Source organism: Haplochromis burtoni, unplaced genomic scaffold (genome assembly GCF_018398535.1).
Source record: "Haplochromis burtoni strain Fernald_Lab_line unplaced genomic scaffold, NCSU_Asbu1 Contig_13, whole genome shotgun sequence".
In the NCBI taxonomy this organism is placed as follows: Eukaryota; Metazoa; Chordata; class Actinopteri; order Cichliformes; family Cichlidae; genus Haplochromis; species Haplochromis burtoni.
This window is the reverse complement of record NW_024582374.1, coordinates 1,754,969-1,765,909: the sequence shown is the minus strand read 5'-3', so window position 1 is coordinate 1,765,909 and position 10,941 is coordinate 1,754,969. Positions and strand designations below refer to the sequence as shown.

Sequence of the window (10,941 nt, the reverse complement as noted above, 5' to 3'; positions counted from 1 at the left end):
TATATGTGTGTGTGTGCGTGTGTGTGTGGGTACTTTTATTTTTTTACAATATTCATTTCACTTAACTGAGATTTGCTTTTTTATGGACAGCTCTCTTAAATCTCCTCGATTCTTTTCTTATATTTGTCTTATATATCTTATATTTTCTGCTGTACATGAAATCATTCTCCTTTTGCATGAAACTTTAACTGTCACAGAGACGACTTCGCAGGGTGGTCCTATGGTTGCAAAACAAGCCCAAGTCAACACCCCTCCACCACCGTGCTTGACAGCAGGTGTTCATATGTTGTGTTTGTGTGGTGCTGTTCATGACCACATATCTTGACGTTGGTTTCATCTGTCCAAAGAGAAGTGTTCCAGAAGGTTTGTTTGGTTGCAGCTTTGCAAACCTAACCTGAGAGAGAAGAGACTTTCTCCCAGCAGCCCTTCCAGGCAAGCCATCAGTTTCAGTCTTTTTCTGAGTGTACTGTCATGAAACTTACCATTTAACACACTAACTGAGGCCTGTAGAATCTGAGATGTAGCTCCCATTTTTTTACGTTTCTCTGAGCATTGTACAATCTGACCTCGAGGTGACATCCACTCCTCTTGTGAATAATCTTTCTCACTGTAAATGACCTTATGACCCTTGGCAAACTGATGAGCACCAGTTGTTTTTCATGGTTTTATGGTTCTTATTTCTGATCATTTGATTACTTTTCTTGTATATTGGATATGTTTATTTTATAACTTGTTTTTAACTGTGTGTATTGGTTGCATACATGGTTTTCTTTTTTTATGAGTTCCATGTTTTGTGCCTGGTCCCTGACAAATAAGAAATAATAACAACAAAAAAGAAAACAAAATTTGTGATAGTAGCCTTTGGCAGGAAAGCTACTGTTGACCTTGAGAATTCGTCACTCCTACCCTCTCTGTGAGACCGGACTGTTTGACTACCAGCTGGTCCTGGTCCATCTGGCTGGGAGACAGTCGCCCCCCTAGATCCCTCCTCTCCTCCAGTGCACTGAACTCTGAACTCTTGCCTGAGACAGGAAACAGAGCAGACATATAGAAGAGTCAGAGTCAGTCAGAGGGATTATCAGAAGAAAGGGTTGTAATTCACCTTTCAGATATCCAGTAATGTTAAGTTAATCTACAAACTAGCCATTTAAAGTTTTTTTCAGTACCTGCTGGATCCTCGGCTAGATTACGGGTGATGATCTGACGGATGCGAGAGGAGACAGGTACAGGTGTGGCCCTGGATTCTTGTCCCTCCTCTTGAAGTGTCAGACTTCTCTCTCCTGAGCTGCCATCAGACTGAAGGAGGGACTCCTCCAGTTTCTACAATTACACCAACACACAACACTTTACCCTAGAGATTACACTATGGGAGTACTACTTCAGTCTTACACTTTACTCTAATTATCTTTATTTTAATATGTTCAGCTTTCATTTGATTTACAAAGGTTTTGTTACTGCTTATTCACTTATTAATTCATTCATTTTTACTTATTTTCTTTTATTTAGATTTTAAATTATTGTGCTCTGTGCTGTGTTATATATATTATTTTTTATATTTATTTATTTATTACAAAAAGTATATTGCACTGCCTTTAGACTTTTACCTTGGCTCCTTTACTTATCTTGACAACTGATAATGAGTTATATATTATGAGTAGGGCTGCCACAAACGATTATTTTTATAGTCAACTAGTCACCGATTATTTTTGCAATTAGTCGACTAATCAGATCATGCATCCATTGGACGTAAAACATACAGCTTATTGCACCAGCATGCATCTGCTCTTATATAACTATCATTAGCTTACAGCCCTAAGTGTTTAAGTGTTTAAGGTATGTGCTAACTCAGCGGTCCCCAACTTTTTTTGCGACACGGACCGGTTTATGCCCGACAATATTTTCATGGACCGGCCTTTAAGGTGTCACGGATAAATACAACAAAATAAAACTAGTACTGGTACCGAAAAAAAGAAGGTTTATTCATAACACGTGTGAAAAGACCCAGGAAAACCGAGGAAACGATAGAAACGATAACAAAATAACGCTGAAAACCGATCAAAACCCTGAAAACTATACATTTCACACCTGAGCCTCAACTCTCGCGGCCCGGTACCAAACGACTCACGGACCGGAACCGGTCCGAGGCCCGGGGGTTAGGGACCGCTGTGCTAACTAAAAATAAAGACAAGATGATAGTTTATTAAATGTTAATGACATTTGCAGATTGTTTCGGTGAAAGTTAATAAACTCCTTGCTATCTAAAATATAACAGGACACCGGAGTATATTCTCGAGCATCTCACACTTCTGATAATCAGCTGTCTGCTTGACATTTATTCAGCTGTGTAAAAACTATAACCTTAATCTCAGCCAAACCGATTTACTCAGGAACAAATAAAATACTAAAAAAAGACAAACAATAAAATTTTTAAGTTATCTAAGTGACTTATATATATTTAACCTGAGTAGCTAAAGACGGCGGTGGGTTTGAAAACGATTTGCCGGAAGTCCGGTGTTCTCACCGGCTCTAGTGAACCTTGCCCCCGGCTAGCGCTGGTGGGTAACAGACGTCTCCGAAAACGCTGGAGCGCTTTTGCAAATATGCGGTGTCTTGATAAACTGAGAAGATATTTGAGGTTTACACAGCTCCATTCTCACCTGAAAATATGTTAAACTTTATTTTGTGACCCAAAAAGAATAATAAGAGTAATATTAAAACTAACTAGCTGCTGCCATTGTTGACAACTTTTCCAGGCCGAGCTATGAATTATGGGACACAGCTTCTACTTCGGGGTTTAACGGCAGCTGGCATCCTTGTACATGCAGTGCTGCCATCTTCTGTTTCACTCCGTTATTACACTCTTAAATCCTACTACTCATTGCTGCCTCTTTTGGGATCTTACAAAGCTTCAAAGGACCGTCGACTATTAAATCAGTCGTCAACGATTTTAATAGTCGACGCAATCGTGACTAGTCGACTAATCGTGGCAGCCCTAATTATGAGTTATTAATTTTATTCCAGCTGTTAAACCTATTTTATTATAGGTCGCCTTTAATTTTTTAGCTGGCATAACACAGGAAATTTTTTTGTCTTAAAAGCAAGAACACCACAAATTCAGAGTATCCCAGTACAGCATAAGTCTTAAGAGTCACGACAAAATGTATTTGTATTTATTTGTTTATGTGTCTGTAACATTATATATAAATGGTATTATATTGTTGTGATGGCTGACATAATTTTAAGCTACCTTACACATTTTGGGTCATGGATAAGAATAAAAGATATTTCATATGGTGATACCAAGCCACTACTAGCTGCAGTCTAAAGTACTATTTCCCACTGATATCAGCCTGTCTGACCGATATTATTTATAACGGTATTTGGGTACCAATTATATTATTAGTAATACTCAGTGGTAATGTAATAGGTTTATTTTATTTTCGTTATATCTTAAAAAAAAATTAATTAACGGGAGAACTTGTATCAGTTTTAAACCACTTTGCTTTTTATACTAGACTTATATTTTCCTAAAACTGAAACTTCAAAGTACACATAGATGTAAACTAGAATAAAATCAACCTGTTCTTGACTCTAAATGAGTTTTAAATGACAGCTAAGCAAGTAAGTCCATGCCATCTTATACAGTGTGTCTTTACCTAAGCTTCGTGGTCCTTTGAGAAATTAAAATGAAAAGAAGCATTAAATGAATGACGTTCAAATGACTCGCCAACAATACAAACTGTTAAATAAATATATCTTTATTAATGATGATTTTCCTTTGCTTTTGACAAACATCTTGTAGAGGGCGGTAAACCCATGCAGGAAAAACTCTGAAAATAATATTTAAAATGACTCCAATAATATAAACTTTTCCTTATCTTTATCAAGAGTTACCAACCTGAATCACTGCCTCCAGTCTGGGTGAGTGTGCACCTTCCTCCTGTGGAGAAGTCATCGCGGCCCAGCTTCAGCTATAAAAGGTTTGCTAGTCTACTGAACGTTTGGGCTCGGTGGTTAGTTAGCTTTACTCTGGTACACTTTTCGTCCGACAGTTATTAAAAGTTGAGTGAAAAACAGCGCAAAAACCAAGCATGTCCTTAAATAATAAGATGAAAACACCAGATGTCTTAGTTTGCGCCTGCGTGAGGAGAAACTTCAAAAGCTGAAACAAAAATCACGGACAGGAAACTTTTAAGCTAAGAAGACTGAAGACATGTAGCTCAATCCCAGGCCAGTTGTTATGGTGACCACGCGCTGTGACCGTTGTCATAGAAGCAGAACGCTTGCTTGTCAGTTTTCATGGCAGCGCAGAGACCAGGAGCCAGGCAACAGGATTCCAAGGGGTTAATGATCAAAGCACTGAAGGTGAACAGAAACACTATATATGTATGTGTGTATATGTATATAAACATTTTACTTACTTTCAAGTTTACTTGTTTACTTTAAAGTCACTGGATAGGTGGAAGAAACCAACTCTGATATCTGAAGGGTCTTTGGGGGGCGGGTAACAGATATAGGATAAAGGTAAAGGCACCTTACTTAATACAAATTCATGCATTTTCCTCTTATTGTGGACACTTAATAAACAGAAATACATTTAAAACTTGGAAAATTAAACCCCACTCGTTTCATTTTTTTGGTGCGGTACACTGTTTTTATACATAGGATAAATCCTGTTACATTTCAATTAAATTAGAGTCTGAGCTTTCAAATGATCCCTTATACAATGGTCTAAAATATTTTTATGCTATAAAATCTTTAACCAATTTTCAGGAACATAATTAGCAGATTTTAAATGACTACAGACAAAAACTCTAAAAATAGAAGCCCACAAGCTAGTTCTGCAAACATTTAATGATTCATGTGCACCATACAGTAACACAAAGAAATTCAGGTCTCAAACACATGATACAAAGTATAAATAAACACCTGCTGAGCAGTAGAACACAGCCCTAAAAAACATCCAAGAATACCAGAGGGTCATGTAATGTGCTATTCTCAGGCACAATGACATCCAGGGATAAGCATTCCTTTTGCAGCGTAGGCATTTGTATGAGAGGAACACATCTCTATTAACTCTTTGGCCTTGAGGAGGACTTTATGTTGACTCAAGCTCAGGCCACTGGTTTGGGTCTAAGAAGATGGTGCAGACTCCACTGTAGAACCAAAGTCTTGGCAGGGAGGACTCCACTTCCCAGATGTTGGATGCTCGGTTGTAAACCTCCACTTCGACCCCATAGTCCCCCTCCATACCTTTCCAATGGCCTCCGGTAACAAAGAGCTTCCCATCAAGTGATACAAGGCCGCCATTCTCGTGGAGCATGTGTAGAAGCTGGACCTGAAGAGAGCAAAAACCAAAGGTATTACTTAAACGTCTGGTAGGATGAATTCGTGCAAAGGGACTATTTAATGTATTTAGCTTGCTGTCTGCAGTGATAACTAAACCCACCTTCTGCCATATATTTGCCTCTGGATCATAAGCATAGACTTTTTTAGTGTTGTCAGCAACTAGATATATAGTTCCATCCACGCAGACAGAACGAGGAGAGGACAAATACTTTGGGATAAATGGTGAACATACGCTGATCCAGCTATCTATGAAGAAAAATATAACAAATATGTTAATTATTAGATTAAAGCACAAACAAATATCCAAAGTAAATGGCACTTTATGGCACTTTATGGGAACATTATGGCACTTCATTCAGTTTTAATAAAATAAATGCTATAAAGTAAACAATGTTACACCAAAAGAAAAAATGTGACAAGAGACACAAAGAAAAGATAAAAACTGAGAAACAAAAGCTCAACAAAAAAGACCATAAAGGTTTTTTTCCCAGTAAATTATTAGAAAAGAGATTGAATATCCTGGGTACCAGTGCTTGTTTCTCTTCCTTTACGTAACAGAGATTTTACGTTTGAAACTATGATACGTCTCATAATACTGATGCTCACAGAAAAATGATGCTGAACAGAAAAGATTTTTGACTTTTTATACTGTGACGTTTGTGGGAGTAAAATGTATTTTGCTCCCATGTTTAACAGAAAAATGCTTGCAATGTTATGAGGGATCATTAATGTTGGAAAAAATTATGCAAATTTAAAATAGCTAAATTTTTACCCATCCATACCTCAAGAGATTCTAATTTGGATAATATGCATCTGACACTGAAGAAATTACTGCTACAAAAAAGTAATATAACATATTATTTAAAGTGGCATCAACTAAAATGAAGATGCCAAAACATCCACCAATAGGACTGCATGCATTATAGAAGTACTGTGAACAGTGCTCAGGATGGTACTCAGGGCATCCTTACCTATGACAGGGTTGTAGCACTGCATGGTCAGTGCATTGTATTTAACTGCACATGACCCAATTACATAGAGCTTCCCCTGACAAGCTGTGGCGGTGAAGTTTGTCACATACTTTAAGGCGGGGCAAGTCATAGCCCAGGTGTCGTTATAAGGGTCGTAGTGCTCAACTTCAACTCGGTCTGACGTTGTGCCTAAGAGGAAAAATTAACGATCGATAGTCACATTTAACATTCAAGTGACAAAATGACTTATTTAGTATCCCAGCCAGATATTTCTATGAGCCACTGTGGTGTTTTTAAGTAAAACTGGTGTAGCTCACATAATCGAATGTTTTGGTAAATATATTTACATTTTTTAGTGCTGCAGGCTTTGATTTTATTGTAATTTTCCACTCCTAATCACTACATAGAACCTTGGCTAACAGACCAAGAGTTAGTCAGACACTTAACACTGAAAGTTACAATGGAAATATATGGAATATGTCACATTTCCAAAGAACTGATTTGTTTTAATTTGCAGAAGTATTAAAGCCTTTTTGCTTAAACATGATAGAAAGACTTTTTGAATACCTGTCACAGATAAAGGAAATGGTATGAAAAAGACAAACATAGCCATTTATTAAAGCCTTCCTGTCATAAATGACCCAACTTGGTCATTATAAAATAATTTGGTTGCTGGAGGGTTATAGAGAGTTTCAGCAACTGCAAAAAGTTGGCCATATCAACAATATTCCACAACAATGGAGAAATACTAAAACATTCTTAAAGAAAACCTCAGAGAAGCTGAAGCAAGCAGCTAGAGTGGTGATTATCATCTGTGATTTTTGCTGCAGGTTTAAGGCACCACATGCAAAACCGATATTTATTTTCTTACCTCCGATGACATAAATCTCCCCGTTGAGCGTTGCTGATGTGTGGTTAGTCCGAGGTCGGAGCATAGGTGCCACAGTAACCCATCTCCCCTCTCTTGTGATGTACTTCCAGGTCTCTGTGGTCGACCAGGTATTGGTATTCGAACCTCGCGAGCCCCCTGTGAGGCAAAAAGGATCAGTTTGTCAAAAGTCTGTGATTGTTTTAGATTCCTCACAAAAGTAACTGGAGAGCTGCACTCTTGACTTTCTATCATTTGTCATTTAACCTAAGAGTTTTTTCAACAGTGTTCTAAAAAATGAAAGAAACACATTGGAAACACATCAGCTCTCAATGGGGAAAAAACATCATGTTGGATATCTATACTGATATGGAATGGGTATTGTGTTAGAAATGAAAGGATGGCACATTGTTTCATGGAAATGAAAATGATCAACCAAGGACTCAAAGACAGACCAAAAATCTGACTAAAAACATGATGTGGCAGGCTGGTCCATTTTGCTGCAAAATAGTACTCAGGTAGATTGTGTGAGATTGTGTCCTGGGGCATCTCCCCAGACCTGGACCAGGAAATCACTGAGCTCCAGGACTGTTTGAGGTGCAACCTGTCTATTCTGATTAAAAGTGTGGAGTATACTTGACTCACCTGACACATACACATCATTGTTCAAAGAGACCATAGAGTAACCCCACTTGTTGGGATTCGGGAAATTAGGGAGCTCATGCCACCGTTCTGCAGAGAAAATGACTTGAAGTTGAGAATATTTCACGGACCAATTGATGAATTATTCACAAATACAGTGTGCAAATGACAAATGGATTGGAGTGAAATTAAGTAAAGCTATAATATTGCCAAACAAGGTCGGATAGGTTCTTGCTTGCTGAGCTGAAACAGTAAATACAAAAAGCTTTTTGGCAGGTCATTAACTCCTGGCCAGCTTTTGCCCCTCCACATAAAAAGGAAGCTTAAAATGGCTTTACAAAAACTTTTTCCATGTGCAAAACATAACATAAATGCCTTCTTCCAGGCTGAGCAATAAAAATGCTCAGTTCAGGAATTGAGAAGATGATCCAATTTTGTCACATCCAGACCACATTTCTGAAGGGCCATTTTTCTGTCAACACTGTATTTAACGACCTACAGAATGTGCCAAACTGGTTTGAGGAATCCCACAGACATTTTCCAACAAATTTGAAAATTAAAATGGAATCTGAACTTAAACAAACTTGAAATTTTAAATGGGGGAGAAAGAGTTTTTGTTGTTGTTGTTGTTGTTTTTTTGTTTTTTTTTTACTGGTCTTTGTGTTGTAGAAGGCACAGTTTCTGGGCTGTAGTCTTTCCAGTCTTGGGTCTCTGTCCTCCTCTTCATCAGAGTCGTCCTCATCATCCATTGAATGACCTCCCATGACAAAGAGAACTTCTTCTAGGTTTGGTTGTGGGCTCTGGGAGTTGAATCGGTCCACATGTTCAGGTGCTAAATCCATTTTCTAGAAAGTAACATTATTTTTGTAATATAACTCGTAGCAGAACAAGAAGAGAAAAAGTGTAGAAACTCACTAACCTCTCTGTAAATCTTTTCCACAGCCTCTGTACAGCTGGGAGAGGCCTGCAGCAGACTGTCCTTCAGCAGGGTGTCAGCCAGGTAGTCCAGGCTGAGCAGAGAGAGACGGGACAAGCTAAGGAGCTCAGGGAGATGGCAGAGTCGAGACTCCCTGTGGTGCCTAACCCATTTCAGGATAGCCTCCACACGAGCGCACTCTGACCGGATTTGTAGTCTTTCATCAGACAGGCATGAGATCAGCCAATCTTTTCCCAGCAACAGAAACTCCTCACCCTGTTGTACAGCCTCAAAGTTCTCCAGGAGGAAGGCCCATGCTTTGGCAACCACCTCAGGACAGCCATGAATGTCCCCAAACTCCAGGATTCCCAGGCAGTTTGTTTCATCAATCTGATGCTGGAGGTATCGGCTGCACACGGCTCGCACTGTCTGGAATTGGAGCTTGCTGGAGGTACAGATCAACCCCTCCACATTTTTCTGGTTGATAGTCAGTTTGCCTGTGTAGGCAAAGTCAAGCAAGCAGCTAAGGATCTCAGGATCCACATCATGAAGCTCCACACGTGCTGCAATGCTCTCTACAAAATCCCCTGAGAACATGCAGTGAAAGTACATGCTACAAAGCGCCAGTACGCCACGGTGACAGGGGAAATCTCGCCCTCCCGCGCTCAGAGTCACATCCACAAGTTTGGGGTGAGAACAGAGTGAACGCAAGCCCTCAAGCATGCTCTGAGGATGGGAGGACAGGCAGAAGTCCAGGTCATCCACATTACGCACCATTATCAACTTCAAAATGTAGCTCAGATCTTCTTTCAGCTGGTGCAATAAACAACTGAGATTAGCAATTACCTAAAAGTGTAGAGAAAGCAAATAAATGCAAGAAAAAAATGATATTAATTATCAGCAAGAACCTCACCATGAAGTTCAAAATCCAAAAACTATCGAAATTTAGCACCATGAACCGGATTATGTGGTAAACATATATATGAAGTAGCAGCATCATATGGAGAAATGACAGCTTCTAAACACTGAATAGGAGTTGGATGACATCTCTTACATGATAGTTGTATAGTAAATAGAAAACATTTGTTCTTATTTGACAATAACAGTCAAATCAGAGTTTTAATGTGCTGACCACAGAGTACCTTTGGCCTATGATATTATAGTTAGGTCAAAATATGTCTTGAAATCAACAACAAATAACATTTCCTGTCATCTAATAAAAACTAAGTACTGAATTAACAACATGCTCACCACATAAGCTGGAACAGAAAAAAACTTTTCATCCTCCTAGTAAAAATGGGGATTGCAGCGGCTGTTTAGATCAATATGGAGCGGGTAGCATGGCAAAAAGCTTTTGCTAAGTCACTGGAGGGGGACTGCCTTCTGTCGTCTTAGTTATTTTTAGGGCTGACAGTGACGCTGTGCTGAAGTCAGATTCCAAACAACATGTATGGGACCTGCAGCTGCTGTTAAAGGCGCATATTTTGGATTTTCTTAACAGGCCTGGGAGCAGCAAAAGAGGACCAACAATTGGAAATGTGACAGCTGACAACTAACTGAGTAACAATAATGCTGCCACAACTGTTCCTTGTTCAGGAGTTCAAGTGTGTGCTGTACGGTCATCTAGCACATTTTTATTTTCAAGCGGTCAGTTAATCCTGTTTTATCAAAGCCAGTGATGGTCCTCATTTACACAGAAAGTGTCCTATGAAGTCTGTGCCCTGACACATTGGGTTACAGCGTTAACAAGACAGGTCACTCTCAAATGATCATTTTTAAATGTGAAGAGACTTGTTTTACCAGAAATTTTGAAACATATTTGTGCCTAAAAGTAACCAGGCTACAAAACCAGAAGTAAAAAAAAAAACAATTAAAATGCAAAACATGAATGAAATCAATGAAAAAGGGTCTCATTCTTCTCAAATGTATCCGTTATTGGTGTGGCAGATTCAGTCTCACCTGGGATAACTTGTGCTTAACCGGTAAAAACAGTGGCATCTGAGAAAATGGCATGACTTTAAGCCCCGCAAATCTGTCTGCGAGCATAGACCCACCCACCTGGTGGTCAAACCTTGTGTTTACACGTAACCCAATCGGAAGAAACAAATATTGTTTGTTTAAGGATGAACTGAGGTGCATCACCAAGGCTCAAAACATGGTAAGTAAGAACTTTTCAAAGCTGTTCTAGGAGATTC

General features: G+C 39.0%; 2 protein-coding genes across 6 annotated transcripts in view; both read right to left on the bottom strand.

Moving 5' to 3' along the window:
* crocc2 (ciliary rootlet coiled-coil, rootletin family member 2) overlaps positions 1-4,431 on the bottom strand; it is a 44,876-nt gene extending 40,445 nt beyond the window's left edge. For 2 of the 4 annotated variants that reach the window (XM_014332842.2, XM_014332846.2), the window contains exons 1-3: positions 3,899-4,430; positions 1,167-1,320; positions 907-1,022 (exon numbers count right to left, since the gene is read on the bottom strand). In XM_014332842.2, coding sequence (XP_014188328.1) covers positions 907-1,022; positions 1,167-1,320; positions 3,899-3,955 — 327 coding nt within the window. In that variant the 5' untranslated portion in view covers positions 3,956-4,430. Of the gene's footprint in view, positions 1-906; positions 1,023-1,166; positions 1,321-3,898 lie in introns of all 4 variants that reach the window. The other 2 variants (XM_014332847.2, XM_014332844.2) reach the window with 2 other exon arrangements.
* Positions 4,432-4,545: 114 nt separating this feature from the next.
* On the bottom strand, positions 4,546-10,125 carry klhl30 (kelch-like family member 30). 2 transcript variants are annotated; one of them, XM_042216419.1, is made up of 8 exons: positions 9,998-10,125; positions 8,750-9,592; positions 8,483-8,630; positions 7,834-7,920; positions 7,192-7,347; positions 6,321-6,509; positions 5,450-5,595; positions 4,546-5,338 (listed from the first exon to the last, which is right to left on the bottom strand). In XM_042216419.1, the coding sequence occupies exons 2-8, from the start codon at positions 9,521-9,523 to the stop codon at positions 5,099-5,101; spliced, it is 1,740 nt and encodes a 579-aa protein (XP_042072353.1). In that variant the 5' UTR covers positions 9,524-9,592; positions 9,998-10,125; the 3' UTR covers positions 4,546-5,098. The 2 variants fall into 2 exon arrangements, with proteins under 2 accessions (XP_042072353.1, XP_005919812.1); XM_005919750.2 differs by having other exon boundaries at positions 4,554-5,338; positions 8,483-8,675.
* Positions 10,126-10,941: the final 816 nt, after the last annotated feature.

What these genes read in the sequence shown, in the direction of transcription:
- klhl30 (XM_005919750.2), bottom strand. Translation starts at nt 9,523, where the DNA reads ATGGTGCGTAATGTGGATGACCTGGACTTCTGCCTGTCCTCCCATCCT. An exon ending in GTGCTACAACCCTGTCATAG is followed by an intron (nt 5,596 to 6,320) that starts GTAAGGATGCCC and finishes TTTTCTTCATAG; the next exon opens with ATAGCTGGATCAGCGTATGT. An exon ending in AGGCAAATATATGGCAGAAG is followed by an intron (nt 5,339 to 5,449) that starts GTGGGTTTAGTT and finishes TGCTCTCTTCAG; the next exon opens with GTCCAGCTTCTACACATGCT.